The following is a 15,287-nucleotide window of genomic DNA, read 5'->3' on the forward strand; positions in this document are numbered from 1 at the left end:
AAAAAGAAAAAGCTACAAAAATTCATTTTTCACAACCATCAGGGAGCTGTCATATTTCACCTGAAGTTTCATAAATGAAAAGTTACAAGTGCATGACCTAGAGCAGCCCCGCCCCTTGACCTCACAGGCAGCCATCTTCAGTGTAAATAATAGTTGGGATCATAGACGCTCTGTACAACATGTAAATGCCATACATGATCACACACACATGAATCCATCTCACAGGCATGGAACACGGCAACGTGCACAGTGGAATAACACACGTGCACGCCGACCTGCCAACTTGTGCTTTTGTGTATAAAAAAAAACGAAAAACGAAAAAGAGCAGTTATTGATTTTAAAATAAATGCATTGTGTACGTGTGTGGCTGGCTCGTGCGGACTGTTTAAAAACTCAAAAAAAGTTGTATTCGGAAACATATTGGTCTGTGTAGAGTTTCTATACATGTCGTGTTTGTAAATCGAGAAATGAAAAAAAGAAACATTTCCTCTAAAGAGACATCCAGGCTTCCATGTAATTTTGAGGGGGAAAAGGGGTAAATTGGACAGAGATGTGTTGAAATAACACTCAAATGAAAAAAGCAACAGAAAATAAAAGGCGGAGACCCTAAAATGAATAAAATGTTACATTCACTGTTGTAAGTGCAATGAGCTCTACTTCATGTACCCATTGTAAAACCTTGTGTATGTTTCAGTGTATTCCTGTAAACAGTTGTAGTAGACTTGGTGCATCATGTCATGTAATTATGTGATGAATGAATAAAATGACCTTACAATACATTTCAGGAAAAGAATAAAGAGAAATAATATTAAAAACAAAATTCCTGTCATATTTTCTTGTATTTGTCGTGTGTTGCTGTGTATAGTATTTACCTCCTAATGAAGATGAAATACTTTGATAATACTTTAATTGCTGATATTTATTCATTTAAAAATAAACGATATAAATTTTTTTTTTATCACCATTATCTCTAGCATATGTACTTTCCCTTTCAATTTCCTTGTCAAAATGTTATATCTGTTAATAAATGTTAGCAAACACTTGTGTAAAATACCATCATATTAATCCATTGCCCACATCCATTGTGTACACTAAAACTGTACTATACAGTGGAATGGAATACCCCAAACTATAATTTAAGACAAGTTACAAATAAACAGAAATAAACACAAGACAACACATAAAATCTACTTTTTAATGTTGGTACATTAGTCTTTACCTGCATTACCATGTGGATAACCATATTAGCATGTAGCTAACCGTGATGAAGTGATAGAACCAGAAGTAGTGTGGTCAATTTCACATACATTTTCTGCACAGACAGTGAAGATATACACTCCTGCTCTAAACTTAACTGTTCACTTTGTTATTAATGATAATATATAGACAAAGAGAGATGAGTTAACAAACTAATTATTTGTCAAAACATTTCTCCAATAAACCTAACGCATAAATATCAAATGAAATAACGGTACATTTAAAAGGTTTACGTAAATCCAGGCAAAAGGAATAACATGGTAATAACATTTAAACTGAAGAATTACATCATTATCTATGACTTGTTGGTTTACCACACCCTTTTGCAAAAACGAATCACTTCTTCGAAGCATCTATAATCATTTGAATAAGAAATAAAGATTTTGAAAAAAAAGTGTTGCATGTAAAGTAAAATAAGTAGCTAACTGTGGATGGGGTGGTGGGGGGCGCAGGTCAAATGTTTCAGTCACAATTAATTTGTTCTACGGTATCCATTTACCTAAGTAGAACTTTTAAGTACAATACACTACAGAGATCTATAGATCATACCGTATTCACAATCACTGCTAAGATTTGTTGTTGCGGTTTACAGGTCAATGAAGTTCCCAATGTTACTCGACAAAAAAAGAATGTTTTGTGGTTGTGAAGAACTAGTGAATTGTTTATTTGGTTTTATTATGCATGTTCATTTACAGAGGAGGGTGGGCCTAGGAGTGGTTGGTTGCATAGATTCTGGCTGATACCTGGAATGCACAGTGTGGTTTGGGAGTGTAGAAAAGTTCTAATAGCTTGGTTCCTCAACTGTGTGCTCTTTAGCTAGATAGCTTTGACGTTTTATCTTAATCTAGCTAGATTTGAAAGCGAGCTACGATTAAACTCACAAGTGACAAGAGCTAGTTATTGGTCAACTAACTAGCTATGAGTCAAGCTTATTTGCCATTGGCTTGCTGTTGGTAAATTACTTTCAATCCTATAAGACAGTTGGCTTATGCACACACTGTTCTGGAGCCAAGCTATAGTTCTTGGTGCAGGGGAGCAAAGATTTCATTCAGACATTCTCTAACATGGACATAGACAGTTGAAATACAATTTCTTTTATTTTTTTGCTGGTTAAAACTACTTTCAGTACCTAACCAGGAAGGCTAGAATTCAGTGAGCTTGGTAGGGATGACAACTGCTATGTGAAATAGCTGATGAAACTACTGTTTCCATCTAATATCAAATTCACTGAGTGGATAAGGCTGAACTACAATGATTTATAGCTCATGAAGTTACTATTTACATTTTTTTTTACGATCATACTCTAATGATAGCTCTGGTTAAGTCTTTGAGTTTCACATGCTGTCGTGATCACAGAAAACTGACTGGCAACACCATGTTTGTAAGCCATGGCCACCCTGGTGTTAAAATTACCCATATGGCTTTAGAGTCTGTACAAATGGCTAGTCAATCACATCCACCCATCACACACACACACACACCAATTACTCTCAACAACTGTTATTGTTATCAACCCTTAATGTTTTGTTTCAGGAATCATCATTCCTTGCCATGATTACTGGACGTCCAAGCAGACTAGCTAGAGTGGTGAGCAGCAGGCAAGGAGCAGAGGAGCCAGGGATGGGTGAGGACAGCCTGTGCAGCTGGAGCAGAGAGCCAGGGAGGGTTGAGGACAGGCTGTGCAGCTGGAGCAGAGAGCCAGGGAGGGGTGAGGACAGGCTGTGCCGCTGGAGCAGAGAGCCAGGGAGGGGTGAGGACAGGCTGTGCCGCTGGAGCAGAGAGCCATGCAGCAAAAAGCCATGCAGCAGAGGAGCAGACACTCACACTGGCTGATGGGTCTACTGGTGTTCAGAGAAGACTGGAAAATGCTGCAGGTGAGTATACACTTAAGATAGATCTCAAACAAATCTAACATGCACCCGACCGACAGTTCTAAAAATATAAAAGACCCGCATATGCATTAAACAATGGGTTCTGGGGATGAGTTCCTACTAAGGTGGATGCCAATGGGTTTTTTATGACCCTCGTTGAAAAACTCATTTTGTAAGTGTGCTAGGACACAGTGTAAACACTGCTAGAGTTGGTGGCAGGCTGAAGGGCGGAGTTTAGAGAATGACTGGCCAATGGGGAACATGGATATGGAGTGGGCCTCGGTACTTTGAGGAGACCATTTTCATGGGTCTGTTTCACTGTAGGTAAAGGAGTCAAATCAATCTCTTTCTGGCCCAATTGAGGGAGGGGGCAGAGGGGAAAATCTCCCTTTTTAAACATGATCTCTTCCTGACTCAGTTACATCACTTCCTGTCCGTGTTTACAGATAATAGTGTGACATTGTGTTGTCCCTCATAATCCACACACAGTGTGTGTGTACGTGCACGTGTGAGTCCATCAATCCATCGTCAGTCAGAAGGTGCATTCACAGCCCTGATCTCACCAGCGACTGTTTTTCTGTCTTCCATCTTGTCTGTCCATCTCAAGCTGTGTGTGTGTGTATGAGGGGGAGGGGGGGTTGTGCTGCAAACATATAGATACATATGTGCTGTGGTTAAGGTCTAAACGTTATCTTATGCTTAGACCATGGAGGCCATGAAGAGAAGCAAGGGGCTGGTGGGTGAGGAGGGTGGGGGGGTTGGTGGCGACACCCCGGCTCAGTAGATGTCAGGCAGGTCGGTGTAGTTCCTGCTGAAGTAGCCTCCAGTGTAGAGCCAGTCCTGGGAGCTGGTGTAGGGGTTGGTGCCAGACTGGAACCACCTGGAACACAGAAGCACACAGTTAGAATGATAGGAACCGGGACTCCCAATCTCCGATGCCCCTGTGGCCTGTCAACGTCCAAACTTCACTAAGTACACATTTACAATTGAGAAGTCCTATGGGTGCAACAGTTTGGGGCTCCCTCCTTCCTCCAGAGCTGGGAGGATTGGTTCCTACCTGGTGGACCACTCTTCCTCTGTCCTGGCCCTCTCCTTCCTGGCAGCTCTCTGCTTCTCCTCCAGCCTCTCCTTCTCTCGGCTCGCCTCGTCTGCGGTTGCAGCACAAACAGTTAAAGGAACATTCACCAAGGTAATCTACTTCTGGTACAGCAGGTTTATTTAGGATACACCCATTGTTAAAGGGGCAATTTAGTCAGAATGAAGCCCCATTTATCCTTCGGCTACGATTGTGAAAGGTGTTTATGACACAATAACCGATGAGCTCCTGCTGGTAACAGTAGGAGGCAGCAGTGGGGGGGTCTAATGGAGGGTACTGTGGGGGAAAAAAAGACTACATTACCCATGTTGCCGTGCTCCATAGCTCGGATGTCGGGCCGCAGGCGGCAGTCTGTGGGTGCCAGCGTGCCCTCCATGCCAGGCTCCAGTTCATTCAGTGCCATGGCAAAGTTAGTGAAGTTATACATCTGTAGGGAGGCAAAGATGAGACAGTGGAATGTGTGTGTGCGCGTGTGTGTGTATTTACTGCGTGTTAGTCAGCTACCTCGGTGGAGTGAGCTGGTCGGGATGAGATCCTCCAGAGGAGTGTGCTGCCAGGGATGACAGCTACAGTCTCCTGGGCCTCAGGCATGTCATCCGCATCATCATTCTCTGCCCCCTCAGGCTCCTCCTGGACACAGACACACACACATCAGACCAACACCAAACACACACACACACATCAGACCAACACCAAACACACACACACATCAGACCAACACCAAACACACACACATCAGACCAACACCAAACACACACACACATCAGACCAACACCAAACACACACACATCAGACCAACACCAAACACACACACACACATCAGACCAACACCAAACACACACACACATCAGAACAACACCAATCACACACACACGCATCAGACCAACACCTAACACACACACACACACACACACATCAGACCAACACCAAACACACACACACACATCTTTCAGACCAACACCAAACACATACACACATCGATTAACATCAAACACACACACACATCAGACCAACACTAAACACACACACACACATACATACAGAGACAGACACAGATACACACCAGACCAACACTAAACACACACAGTCATATCTAAAGCACAGACAGTACATTCACACGTGTTTCCAACAAACTCCACTAATTCACTACTCCGCACTGTGCTGTAGTACACCTTAACGCTACACAGCTAAATACCACCACAGCAGCCTAGACTAATCTCTGTGTGTGTTTACCTGGATGCTGTGTCGTGGGCTCGCTACCAACACCAAACAAGAATCGAAAACCAGGAATGAGTCATCATGAGACAGCTGAAAATAGCTAGGCTTGTTCAGTCAGTGAATGACATACTTCTCACCTCAGGAGGAATTCCCATGAGAAGGCTTTCTAAAGGCCTGTCGGCTGCTCTTGTTTAAACGGAGCTTCCATTTCATTTAGTGTTTGTCTTGAAGTTGCTAGACTGCTGCTGTATGACGTCTGTATGTGTCTTGTCCTTGGCTCAACTTGGTGTACAGGTGTAAGGTACTTGGTCTGTTTGACTGACTAGCTGGATGTGTCTGATTGATTGACTGATACGTTCGAGTGAATGGTTGACTGGCGCGTTCTGAATGACTGGTTGTCTGTGTCTCGCCAGATTGAGTTTCTTGTAGTCTTATCTCATCTATGTCCACTGACTTGGCTATTGACTGACTGACGGGTAGATTGACTGAATGACTGTGTGGCTGACAGACTGACTGACTGGCTTACTGACTGACTGACTGACTAACTGACTGGCTTACTGACTGACCGACCGACTGACTGACTAGTTTTGCCTGTATGGCTGGATGTCTGGCTCTGACTGGCTGGATGCCTGGCTCTGACTGGCTGGCTTACTGACTGACTGGCAGGTTGACAGACTGACTGGCTTACTGACTGACTGACTGACTGACTAGATGGCTGGCTGGCAGACTGTGTGGCTTCCTAGATGACCGACTGACTGACTGGCTTTGCCTGTACGGCTGACTGGCTGGCTCCATTTCCGTCTTACCTGCTTGGCTTTCTTGGGGTCGGCCTTCTTCTCTGCCTTCTTGTTGAGGTCATAGGTCTGAGGGTCGACGCTCCACATGCACTCGGTCCACTTCCCGTAGATCACACACTTCTTCTTCTTACTGAGGAGGCAGATGGGGATATTAGCGGGGCTGGAAAACATTCTAATCTAGAGCCACACAAGCGATCTGACAGGATCTGGACCCATCTGGTTTGATCCACCATCACGATTTGGATAAGAGTTCAAAAGATACTGAGGGTCACTGGGTCAAGTGAAAAAGAAATCATTCTGAATTCTAACAGCTGGAGAGAATATCAGGTGTACAGCTAGCCACAGAGGCTGGTCAGATGTAGTTGACATGAGGGGAGTCCAGATATTCTTGTTGACCCCTACCTCTTATCTTGAATGTAGCCCTCTACTCTGTGTAGCTCCTTCCCAAACAGGCCGCAAGGCTTGAAGTTCAGCACACACTTTTCTCCAGTACTGAGGGGGAACAGACAGGCTCTGGTTACACAGTCAGCACAGATGGTGCGGTTAATTGGTAAGGTTAGGTTAGGTTGTACGTTTAGATAGTAAAGTTAGAGCATTAGGTTAAGTTAGGTCAGATGGTAAATTTGTCTAGTTAGGTCAGTTGGTAAAGTCTGATGGTAAGGTGAGATGGTCAGGTTAGTTGGTTAGATAGTCAGGCGAGATGGTCAGGTTAGTTGGTTAGATAGTCAGGCGAGATGGTCAGGTTGGTTGGTTAGATAGTCAGGCGAGATGGTCAGGTTGGTTGGTTAGATAGTCAGGCGAGATGGTCAGGTTAGTTGGTTAGATAGTCAGGTGAGATGGTCAGGTTAGTTGGTTAAATGGTCAGGTGAGATGGTCAGGTTAGTTGGTTAAATGGTCAGGTGAGATGGTCAGGTTAGTTTGTTAGATGGTCAATTGAGGTCAGGTTGAACCTCTGCACACCTGTGGTTCAGGATCTCCACCGTGCCGTACTGTTCTATCCACAGCTTGCCCAGGATCACGTTGTGGACACAGCAGAAGGGATTGCTCCATGTGTACACCTCCTTGTGCCTGAGAGAGAGAGAGCGAGAGAGAGGTGGGGTGTTAAGAATATTAAGAGGGTCCCAATACCTCAGAACACACACACACACACACACACACACACACAGACACACACTCCCAACTCACTTGAGGAGCTCTAGTGTAATGATTCCCTTGGGCTCCGCCTCAACGCTCTTGCCCCAGAACTTGAGCTTGGGGTAGATGGATCCGTGGAAGACAAAGTCTCCTGTCAAGCTCTCTGCGTGGAAGGCACTGACTGGAGGGTGGTGGCTCACCTGCTCTGACACCAGCCTGAAGCCCTGGTCCTCTCTGAAGGGGCCGGGGTACAACAGAGAGACATGAACAACTGTGATGATGTGTATGAGGATCAATAGGTGTGTGGATCTCTGTTGATTGTTGGTGTGTGTGTGTGTCTCTGTTAGTGTGTATCTCTGTTGAAGTGTATACGTGTGCATCTGTGTGTGTGTGTGTGTGTGTGTGTGTGTGTGTTTGGTCACCTGATGAGTTCGTAGGTCTCTCCCAGTAGTGGGTTGAAGGGTTTTCCAGTCCTGTCCCACTGGGAGGCCACAGCAGACACAGCGAACGCAGCTACCGCCTGGACACACACACACACTGAGGATTCACACACACACAATACACTGAACGAACGAGGGCCCTGCATGCGTGTTCCCCCCTACCTGCATGCGTTCTGTAGAGTCGGACAGCGAGCAGGCTTTGTTGATGAGGTAAGTGTGCTCCATGTATTCAGAGATCCTCTGGAGGAAGCTGAGAGGCTCATTGAACACGATGGGCATGGTGATCTTGGACAGCTCCTACACACACACACACAGAGACATGAAGAAGCTTGGTAACACAAAAAAAACACACAATACTGTCCAAAGTTACAGGGCCAGGTCCCTCACCAGTCCAATGCATTTCTTCAGGATGCTCCACACACTGAAGTTGTTTCTGGAGAACATGGGGGCCGGTAATCTGGCCCTGGGAAGAGAGAAGATAGGAGGGACAGGATGACTCCGCCCTCATAACTGTGGTGCACCTTGAGTATCGCCATGATGTCTATCAGTGGCAGTGATACGGGACGATGAACAGTACCGTGCGGGCTTTTACTAAACACACACACACACAGAGCTAGATAAGCTGAGCATGTGGACTAGGCAGTCTTTTAACGGATATCGAGGGGGAGAGAAAAAGGAGGGTGGAGATGGTGGAAGACTGGGCGACAGAGGAGAGAGACGATGAGGAGAACCTGACTGAAAGAAAGAATGAAAGAAAGAATGAAAGAAAAAAAAAAAAGAAAAAGAAAGAAAAAGAGATGGAGCATAAGGAATCATGAGGAGAGGAGGGAGGACTTGGCAGGAATGCAGTCGTACCTGTGTTTCTTGATCCCGTTTTCTTGTGGAACGGAGCCATTGTTCTGCTGGCTGCCGTCAAATACCACCGCATCTTTAAAACTAGCCTCCGACACTCCCTCGTATGACTCATCCGAATCCAAGCCTGACACACACACACATACACACACACACACAAAGAAGGGTGGACACAAATTACAGAACAATTCAAAGTTCCTTACAAGAACCATTCACCCACAGCGACACGGAAAATGCTATACGGTATCCTAACAGTGAAGATCCACACCTTAACACTCCTAAACAAATAACACCCATTCGATGACTGGAGCACCATGAACTAAGCAGGCACACACACCTACACCGACAATGCAAGCCTTTGTGTTTCACAGAGACAAAGAGAGAGGACAAGAAGGAGATGGCGAGAAGAATAGATGGGGAGAGAAAGGCCTGGAACAATGAGGGTTTTCCGAGTCACGCGCCCTCCACCTCATGGTATAAGAAGACTTAAGGGCCCGTCACTAGACGTGCACAAAAAGCTTTGGCGCGCCTCCTGTGAACAGCCCTTAATCACACAACTTTCCCTATGTCATCTGTGCTCCGCCCTGTCATCCAACTCTATTCTCTCACCACGCGCACACACACACACTGAGACAGATGACAGGGCCAATTATGGAGGCAAAATAATTGCCCACTGCATTATTGATGAGGCGATCAGGCGAAGCAGTCAGGTTGTGTTTCTCTGGATGGCTCTACGCCATCGTCAGCCCCGGAGACATACTCTTTACCTGACCACCAGCACACTCAGTCTAAGCTAGGTCTGACTTGTATTGTCTATCAGTTGTAGTCTAGATATGTGTTTCTGGGTCAAGTAACACTATCCTTCTCCCAAGACCCTCCGGGCTGTTCTACATCTCTACACCAAGTCCTGAGACCCATCTGTATATCTAGTGAGTCTAACTCTATGTCTTGAAACCCACCTGTGACGGCGTCGTAGAACTCGTCCTCATTGTTCATCTTCCAGAGTCTCAGCCAGGCTTCGAGAACCCAGAACCTCTAGAACATGGTCTCTATGAGGGAACCTCACAGGCACCGGCAGCAGGACACCACCGGAAGGTTCCTGGAACGTTAGCAGAACGCCACAATCCAACGTTCATCGGCCAACTCCCACTTCCTTGAGGCAGAACAGTTGTAGGAACCTAGGGAGAGGTGACAACACAATCAGCTTATTGTAGCATACAGCAGGCCAGCTAACTGGCTAGCTGCATGACCGACCTGGCTGGCTGGCTGGTTGAAGTCTCTCTCTCTCTCTCTCTCTCTCTCTCTCTCTCTCTCTCTCTCTCTGGTCTGTCCCTGCCCAGGAAGAAGGAACGCCTCAAACACACACAGGTGGACTTTTGACTAACCATCCATTTGCTTGTTTGCAATTGATAAGAGAGGGACTGCAGCTTTGCTGTCGAGGCTTCAAACACGCACGCAAACACACTTAACAAGTGATCAAGATCAAAGGAATCATTACAACGAAGCCCCCTGTTAGTGTCGTGAATGTCAACTTAAAGAGGAATAAAGCAGTTCTAGTAACTTCTGCAACGTACCTGTCAGCGAGTGCAGCAGTTCTTTACTGTCTGCCTTCATCACTAGAACATGCAGCCTATCTTTTCCTAGCTCCAGTAAGCACTGTTTCTTTAACCAGGAGCAGCAGTGAGGTTAGTATCGGGTGTACGTTCCTCTTGGGTTTACCATGACAACTGAGCCATAGAAACTCACAACCCAGCCCCCAGCCTTCACCCTACCTCCCACCCCAGCCCTCACCCTACCTCCCAGTCCTCACCCTACATCTCAACCCTCACCCTACATCTCAACCCTCATTCTACCTCCCAGCCCTCATCCTACGTCTCAACCCTCATTCTACCTCCCAGCCCTCATCCTACGTCTCAACCCTCATTCTACCTCCCAGCCCAGCCCTTATTCTACCTCCCACCCCTGGTCTCTTCCCATCCCTCACCCTCACCCTACCTCCCACCCCAGCCCTTATCCTATGTCTCAAGCCTCACCCTAGCACTCAGGTTCTGCAAGAGCCGAATCTGCATATGGTTTGCATACCTAACAACACCTTCTGGTGAGTGTTTCATAGCCTATAAAGCGGGAAAGCAGACGTGTTCTCTTCACACAGCAGTACCAGGCTGGAGAAGAACAGTACCTCGACTATTTTCATCAGGATCCTTCATGAATCTTATGAAACAAGTCACTTGCTCAACCACAAACCACCACAAAAGAACACCCAATCACGCTAACGACAGCTGACCTAATGAACAGGGTCGAGGGTATCGTTCTTTTCCCTGCAGACTGAGCCACTCTGTACAGTGGGACTGAACCCAGAACCTTACGGTCTTGTGTCCATGAGGCAAGATGCTCCAGGACTGAACTTTGAATCCTGGTCTGGGACAGACCAGGATTCAGGAACCCCCCCCCCTCCCCCACACACACACACACACACACAAACGCTCCCTTGTCCTCACCAACACACACACACTCTTGTATCCACGAATCTCCGGGTGACCTTGCAATCCCACGGCCACCCCGCACAGCGCTCCCATTGGCTGCCGCTTCCCCTCAGGTCATGCCCCTCCCACCCTCTCGTGCACTAGCGAGTCATTACGTCAGCATGAGAGCCATGGCACCATACAGTAGGCGACGCCATAGATACATAATACCTTATCTTTTTCTCTCTAACACACACACACACACTGACATGGAGGATACGTTTCATGAGAGCAAGGGGTAGAAGCCCTTAGAGGGAGAGTTAGAGAGACAGAGAGAGAAAGAGAGAGAAAGAGAGAGAAAGAGAGAGAAAGAGAGAGAAAGAGAGAGAAACAGAGACAGAGACAGAGACAGAGACAGAGACAGAGACAGAGACAGAGAGAGAGAGAGAGAGAGAGAGAGAGAGAGAGAGAGAGAGAGAGAGAGAGAGAGAGAGAGAGAGAGAGAGAGAGAGAGAGAGAGAGAGAGAGAGAGAGAGAGACAAATGGTCTCCTCAGGATCTCCTCACACACCAGTCTCTGCAGCTTGGCTCCATCTTTAGGTTAAGCGCTACTCTGTTCAACTCAACTAAAACTTTAAATCTGAAAGTCAACTTGTGTTCTGTGCGTGACAGACTGCTGACCGCGTACATCCTTCCATCAATACAATGTTTTGGACTCGCTGGCAATATCTTATTAAGGACGCACGTTGTAAACGACAGACAGGCAGAGACAGACAGACAGACAGACAGACTAATGATGGCAGCTTGTTAGTGGGTCTGATCTCTCAGCCTGCCACTTGTTCCTGTTCCATTCAGAAGGTCCTCTGTGCTAGCTCAGTCCTCTGGGGCTTTGTCAACAACAACCTCAGCCAAGCCAGCCAGAGACAGCCACACATGCATACACACAAACACACACACACAGTAGAAGAGAGTGAGAGCCTGGGAGACTAGAGCTGTTACCATGTGAGAAACACACACACATCCAGGAAAACAAGAGAGTTGCATGCACACACACCGCTGCTGGTCTAAATGGACTGTTTGTTTGTTTGTGTGTGTGTGTGTGTGTTTGACGGCAATAGGAAATTACATCAACAGCTGAACTAGCCCAGTGGCTTGTTGGTCATGACTGGAGTGTTCAAACACACAGACACTAGGGGTGTAACAAGATATTGTGGAACAATATATCGCAATACAACATTTTTACAATATGTATCGTAGAGTTATGGCAATATTTTTACAATATGACGTCCGTTTGATGCTATTGGTTGAGCTACCAGCACGCGATCTACTCTGCACCTGCGTCATGCGTGCATTCATTGCATTCACAGAAAACGCTTGAACTGAGTGAACTAAATTAACAAATAAAATTATTGTAAATGTTCAATGTTTTGGAAAAAAATCTGTTAATTTAATTTGTTTAATAAAAAATGTCATTCAAAATATTGTGATACGTATTTGTACCGTACACCCAGTATTGTGATACGTATCGAATCGTGAGCTGAGTGTATCGTTACACCCCTAACAGACACACACATCTGGGAGCCCCATTAAGAGATAAACTACCACCCCTGTGTGTTTGGGATTGTGAGGAGTGTGGGTGTTAAATACAATGGACAACAATGGACAATAAAAACACAAAAGGGGCAACTCAAAAATGTTTCTACACGTTCTTGGCACTTTAGTACTATCACCCGTGGGCCACACACCAGACCTAGTCGAAAGTAGCCTATCCCTTCGATTAATCAATTCTACGCTTGATTGGTTTTGTCTGATGCCATCTTATCTATAAAGGCAGGAATCTCTGTGTGCCTGCGGTTGGATTATCTAAGAACCAGGCACTGTATGAAGTGAGGGGAGAGAATGTATGAAGTTCTCCAGGTGTATTGGTCAGGAGGACGCAAGGACGTGCAGTGACAGTGTGAAGTTGTTTGGATGAGACGATTTGCGACAAATAAAGAGGAACTAGCTGAGTTGCACAACACGATGAAGCCACGGATCTCGCGAGAAGTAAAAGTGTACACATGTTCGCCGCCAACGGCCACTAGGCTAATGGAACTGATGGACCAATCCAGAAAGTGCAATCTACCCCAACCTCAACATTTCATGCTGACCCAGGCCAATGCTGACGTGTATTTAAGAGGATGTGTAACACAGTTTTAACTCAGACTCTATGGGAACCAGACATATGTAGGCGATGTACAGGATAGAAGAGAACAGACAGTCAGTCAGCAAATGGAAGTGCACAGTAAGATCACCGACACACACATCAACAGGCACACTCAGTCAGGCACACACGCCTGATCCTGTCCCAGTCTGAAGTGCTTGTTTATTCTTGGCTACTTATATGTAAAGCATGGATGTCATAGGCTAGGACTGTCTGTGTGTACCTCTTTGTCGGATGCGAAAGAGGTTGCTCTCAACTGTGGGACTAAGAAGAGATACTCTCTCTCTCTCTCTCTCACTCTCTCTCACACACACACACACACACACCTCAGCAGACTGAGCTTGATAGGGTGAGTCAGCATGTTCTAATGTAGCCCCAACCTGGGTGGAGCCCTGACAATGTCATTGGCACACACATCAACACAGGACACAGCATAAATAGTCCAACTGTTTAGAATGCTGACCTAAAACTTCCTCTGCCAGTAGGCTGTTCTTCCCCTCTCCTGCACTTAAAAACCAGCTTATTAGCTACACACTTTCAAATACACGGCCAGTCAGATAACACAGACAAACAGTCAGTCAGCCTGCCATTCATCTAAATGACCTCGGTGCTATAGGGTGCTAACTATGAAACACTAAGGTACGGATTAATAAAGTTCACTTTACTGTTAATGAAGACGAGAATGAAACTTGCCATCAAGCTAGCCCATTCAGTCGGATGGGACTGACTGACACAGGTCCAAGGACCTAATGATGCCAGCGATGCTGCATTGTGTTTAAACTAGTCTCCCTCACTTAATCACATTCCTACTATACCACAAGCCCACTTACTCCCACACATGTACAAGCTCACAGTTAACAGAATGTAAACCACTTTTATAAATAAATACTGGTACTGTACGTCCGCACCTGACTGTGCAACCTGGAGTTATACCTACCTGGAGTATAATTACCTACCTAGTTCCACTGGAAGAGTATGCACCAAGGCGTAACTATCACCAAGGCGAAATTAGCTAGCTAACGTTAGCTGGAGATGATGCGCACTTGCTTTCGCAATCAAATGAAGGCAAACAAACTAGCTGTCAAACCAGTGTTAACGTGCTGTAGGACCATGTAAGGTGGCTCAACAATCACAGAAAGATAACGACCCTTTCACGATTTTGAAGAGAGGGTGAGCTTAACAGCTTCCAGTTTACAATCTAGCTACTAGCTAACTAGCTACTACTGGCTAGCCCACGGCTAGCGGGCGGCTAAACAGAGAGAGGAAGGGCATCAAAACAAATACGAAACAAACAAAAAAACAACAGCATGAACATGAAAACAAGTTGGCGAATTTGACTTGCAAATTCTGTAAAATGCGTTGGTATCAGTTTACTCACCTGAGACGCAAAAACACCTGGATAAGTGCAGAGATTTGACAGGTCCAAGAGCAGACGCTGCTTACTTACTGGCTAACAGAGTAATCAGAAGTGTGCCTCTGGATTGACACAATAGCGGAAGAGGGTGGAAGAGGCGGTCCTATCGACCGATCCGTGGGACCTATCCTCCCGATGAATGGACAACCTCACCCACAAACACACTGACAGGTGAAAAGCCCCTGGTGTAAAGGTTAGAACAGCGTGTACTATCTGATAATCAGCCACTGATTTCCTTCTCAGAAATTTGAGACATTCAAAAATAAATTGTTTGGGTGAATTATGTATAATCCCTGATCATGCATGCCCATATTGTCTTTTCATTCCGATAATTCTTTTAAGAAGATCGGATAACATGATTATCAAACCATTCCTAAACGATCCTTGTCTGTGCCATCGAGTTTTTAGTCCCTCATGGAATAGAAGCAGCACATTTTCCACCTCTCCTCCAAAAACAGAACCGCCAACGACCATGCTTAAAGAAGGGGTGGGGATCAGTTATCAGCATGTTGTACATATTTTATGAGGGATATATTTGGCAGCT

The 15,287-nt window shown here is 45.7% G+C and overlaps 1 protein-coding gene across 1 annotated transcript; it reads right to left on the reverse strand.

Annotated features, from left to right (window-relative positions):
• Positions 1 to 1,181: 1,181 nt before the first annotated feature.
• On the reverse strand, positions 1,182 to 14,815 carry LOC136946013 (oxysterol-binding protein-related protein 2-like). The gene is made up of 14 exons (XM_067240182.1): positions 14,708 to 14,815; positions 9,625 to 9,843; positions 8,669 to 8,792; positions 8,201 to 8,276; positions 7,976 to 8,110; positions 7,796 to 7,893; positions 7,425 to 7,607; positions 7,200 to 7,307; positions 6,642 to 6,731; positions 6,249 to 6,369; positions 4,729 to 4,854; positions 4,528 to 4,651; positions 4,186 to 4,276; positions 1,182 to 4,008 (listed from the first exon to the last, which is right to left on the reverse strand). The coding sequence occupies exons 2-14, from the start codon at positions 9,659 to 9,661 to the stop codon at positions 3,906 to 3,908; spliced, it is 1,416 nt and encodes a 471-aa protein (XP_067096283.1). The 5' UTR covers positions 9,662 to 9,843; positions 14,708 to 14,815; the 3' UTR covers positions 1,182 to 3,905.
• Between the last annotated feature and the right edge of the window lie 472 nt (positions 14,816 to 15,287).

This window comes from Osmerus mordax, chromosome 7 (assembly GCF_038355195.1).
Source record: "Osmerus mordax isolate fOsmMor3 chromosome 7, fOsmMor3.pri, whole genome shotgun sequence".
NCBI lineage: Eukaryota > Metazoa > Chordata > Actinopteri > Osmeriformes > Osmeridae > Osmerus > Osmerus mordax.

Excerpts from the sequence above, each read along its gene's own strand:
- LOC136946013 (XM_067240182.1), bottom strand. The coding sequence starts at position 9,661 with ATGAACAATGAGGACGAGTTCTACGACGCCGTCACAG. Across the intron at positions 8,277-8,668 it reads AACGGGATCAAGAAACACAG|GGCCAGATTACCGGCCCCCA; the intron begins GTACGACTGCAT and ends CTCTCTTCCCAG. Across the intron at positions 4,855-6,248 it reads ACCCCAAGAAAGCCAAGCAG|GAGGAGCCTGAGGGGGCAGA; the intron begins GTAAGACGGAAA and ends GTCTGTGTCCAG.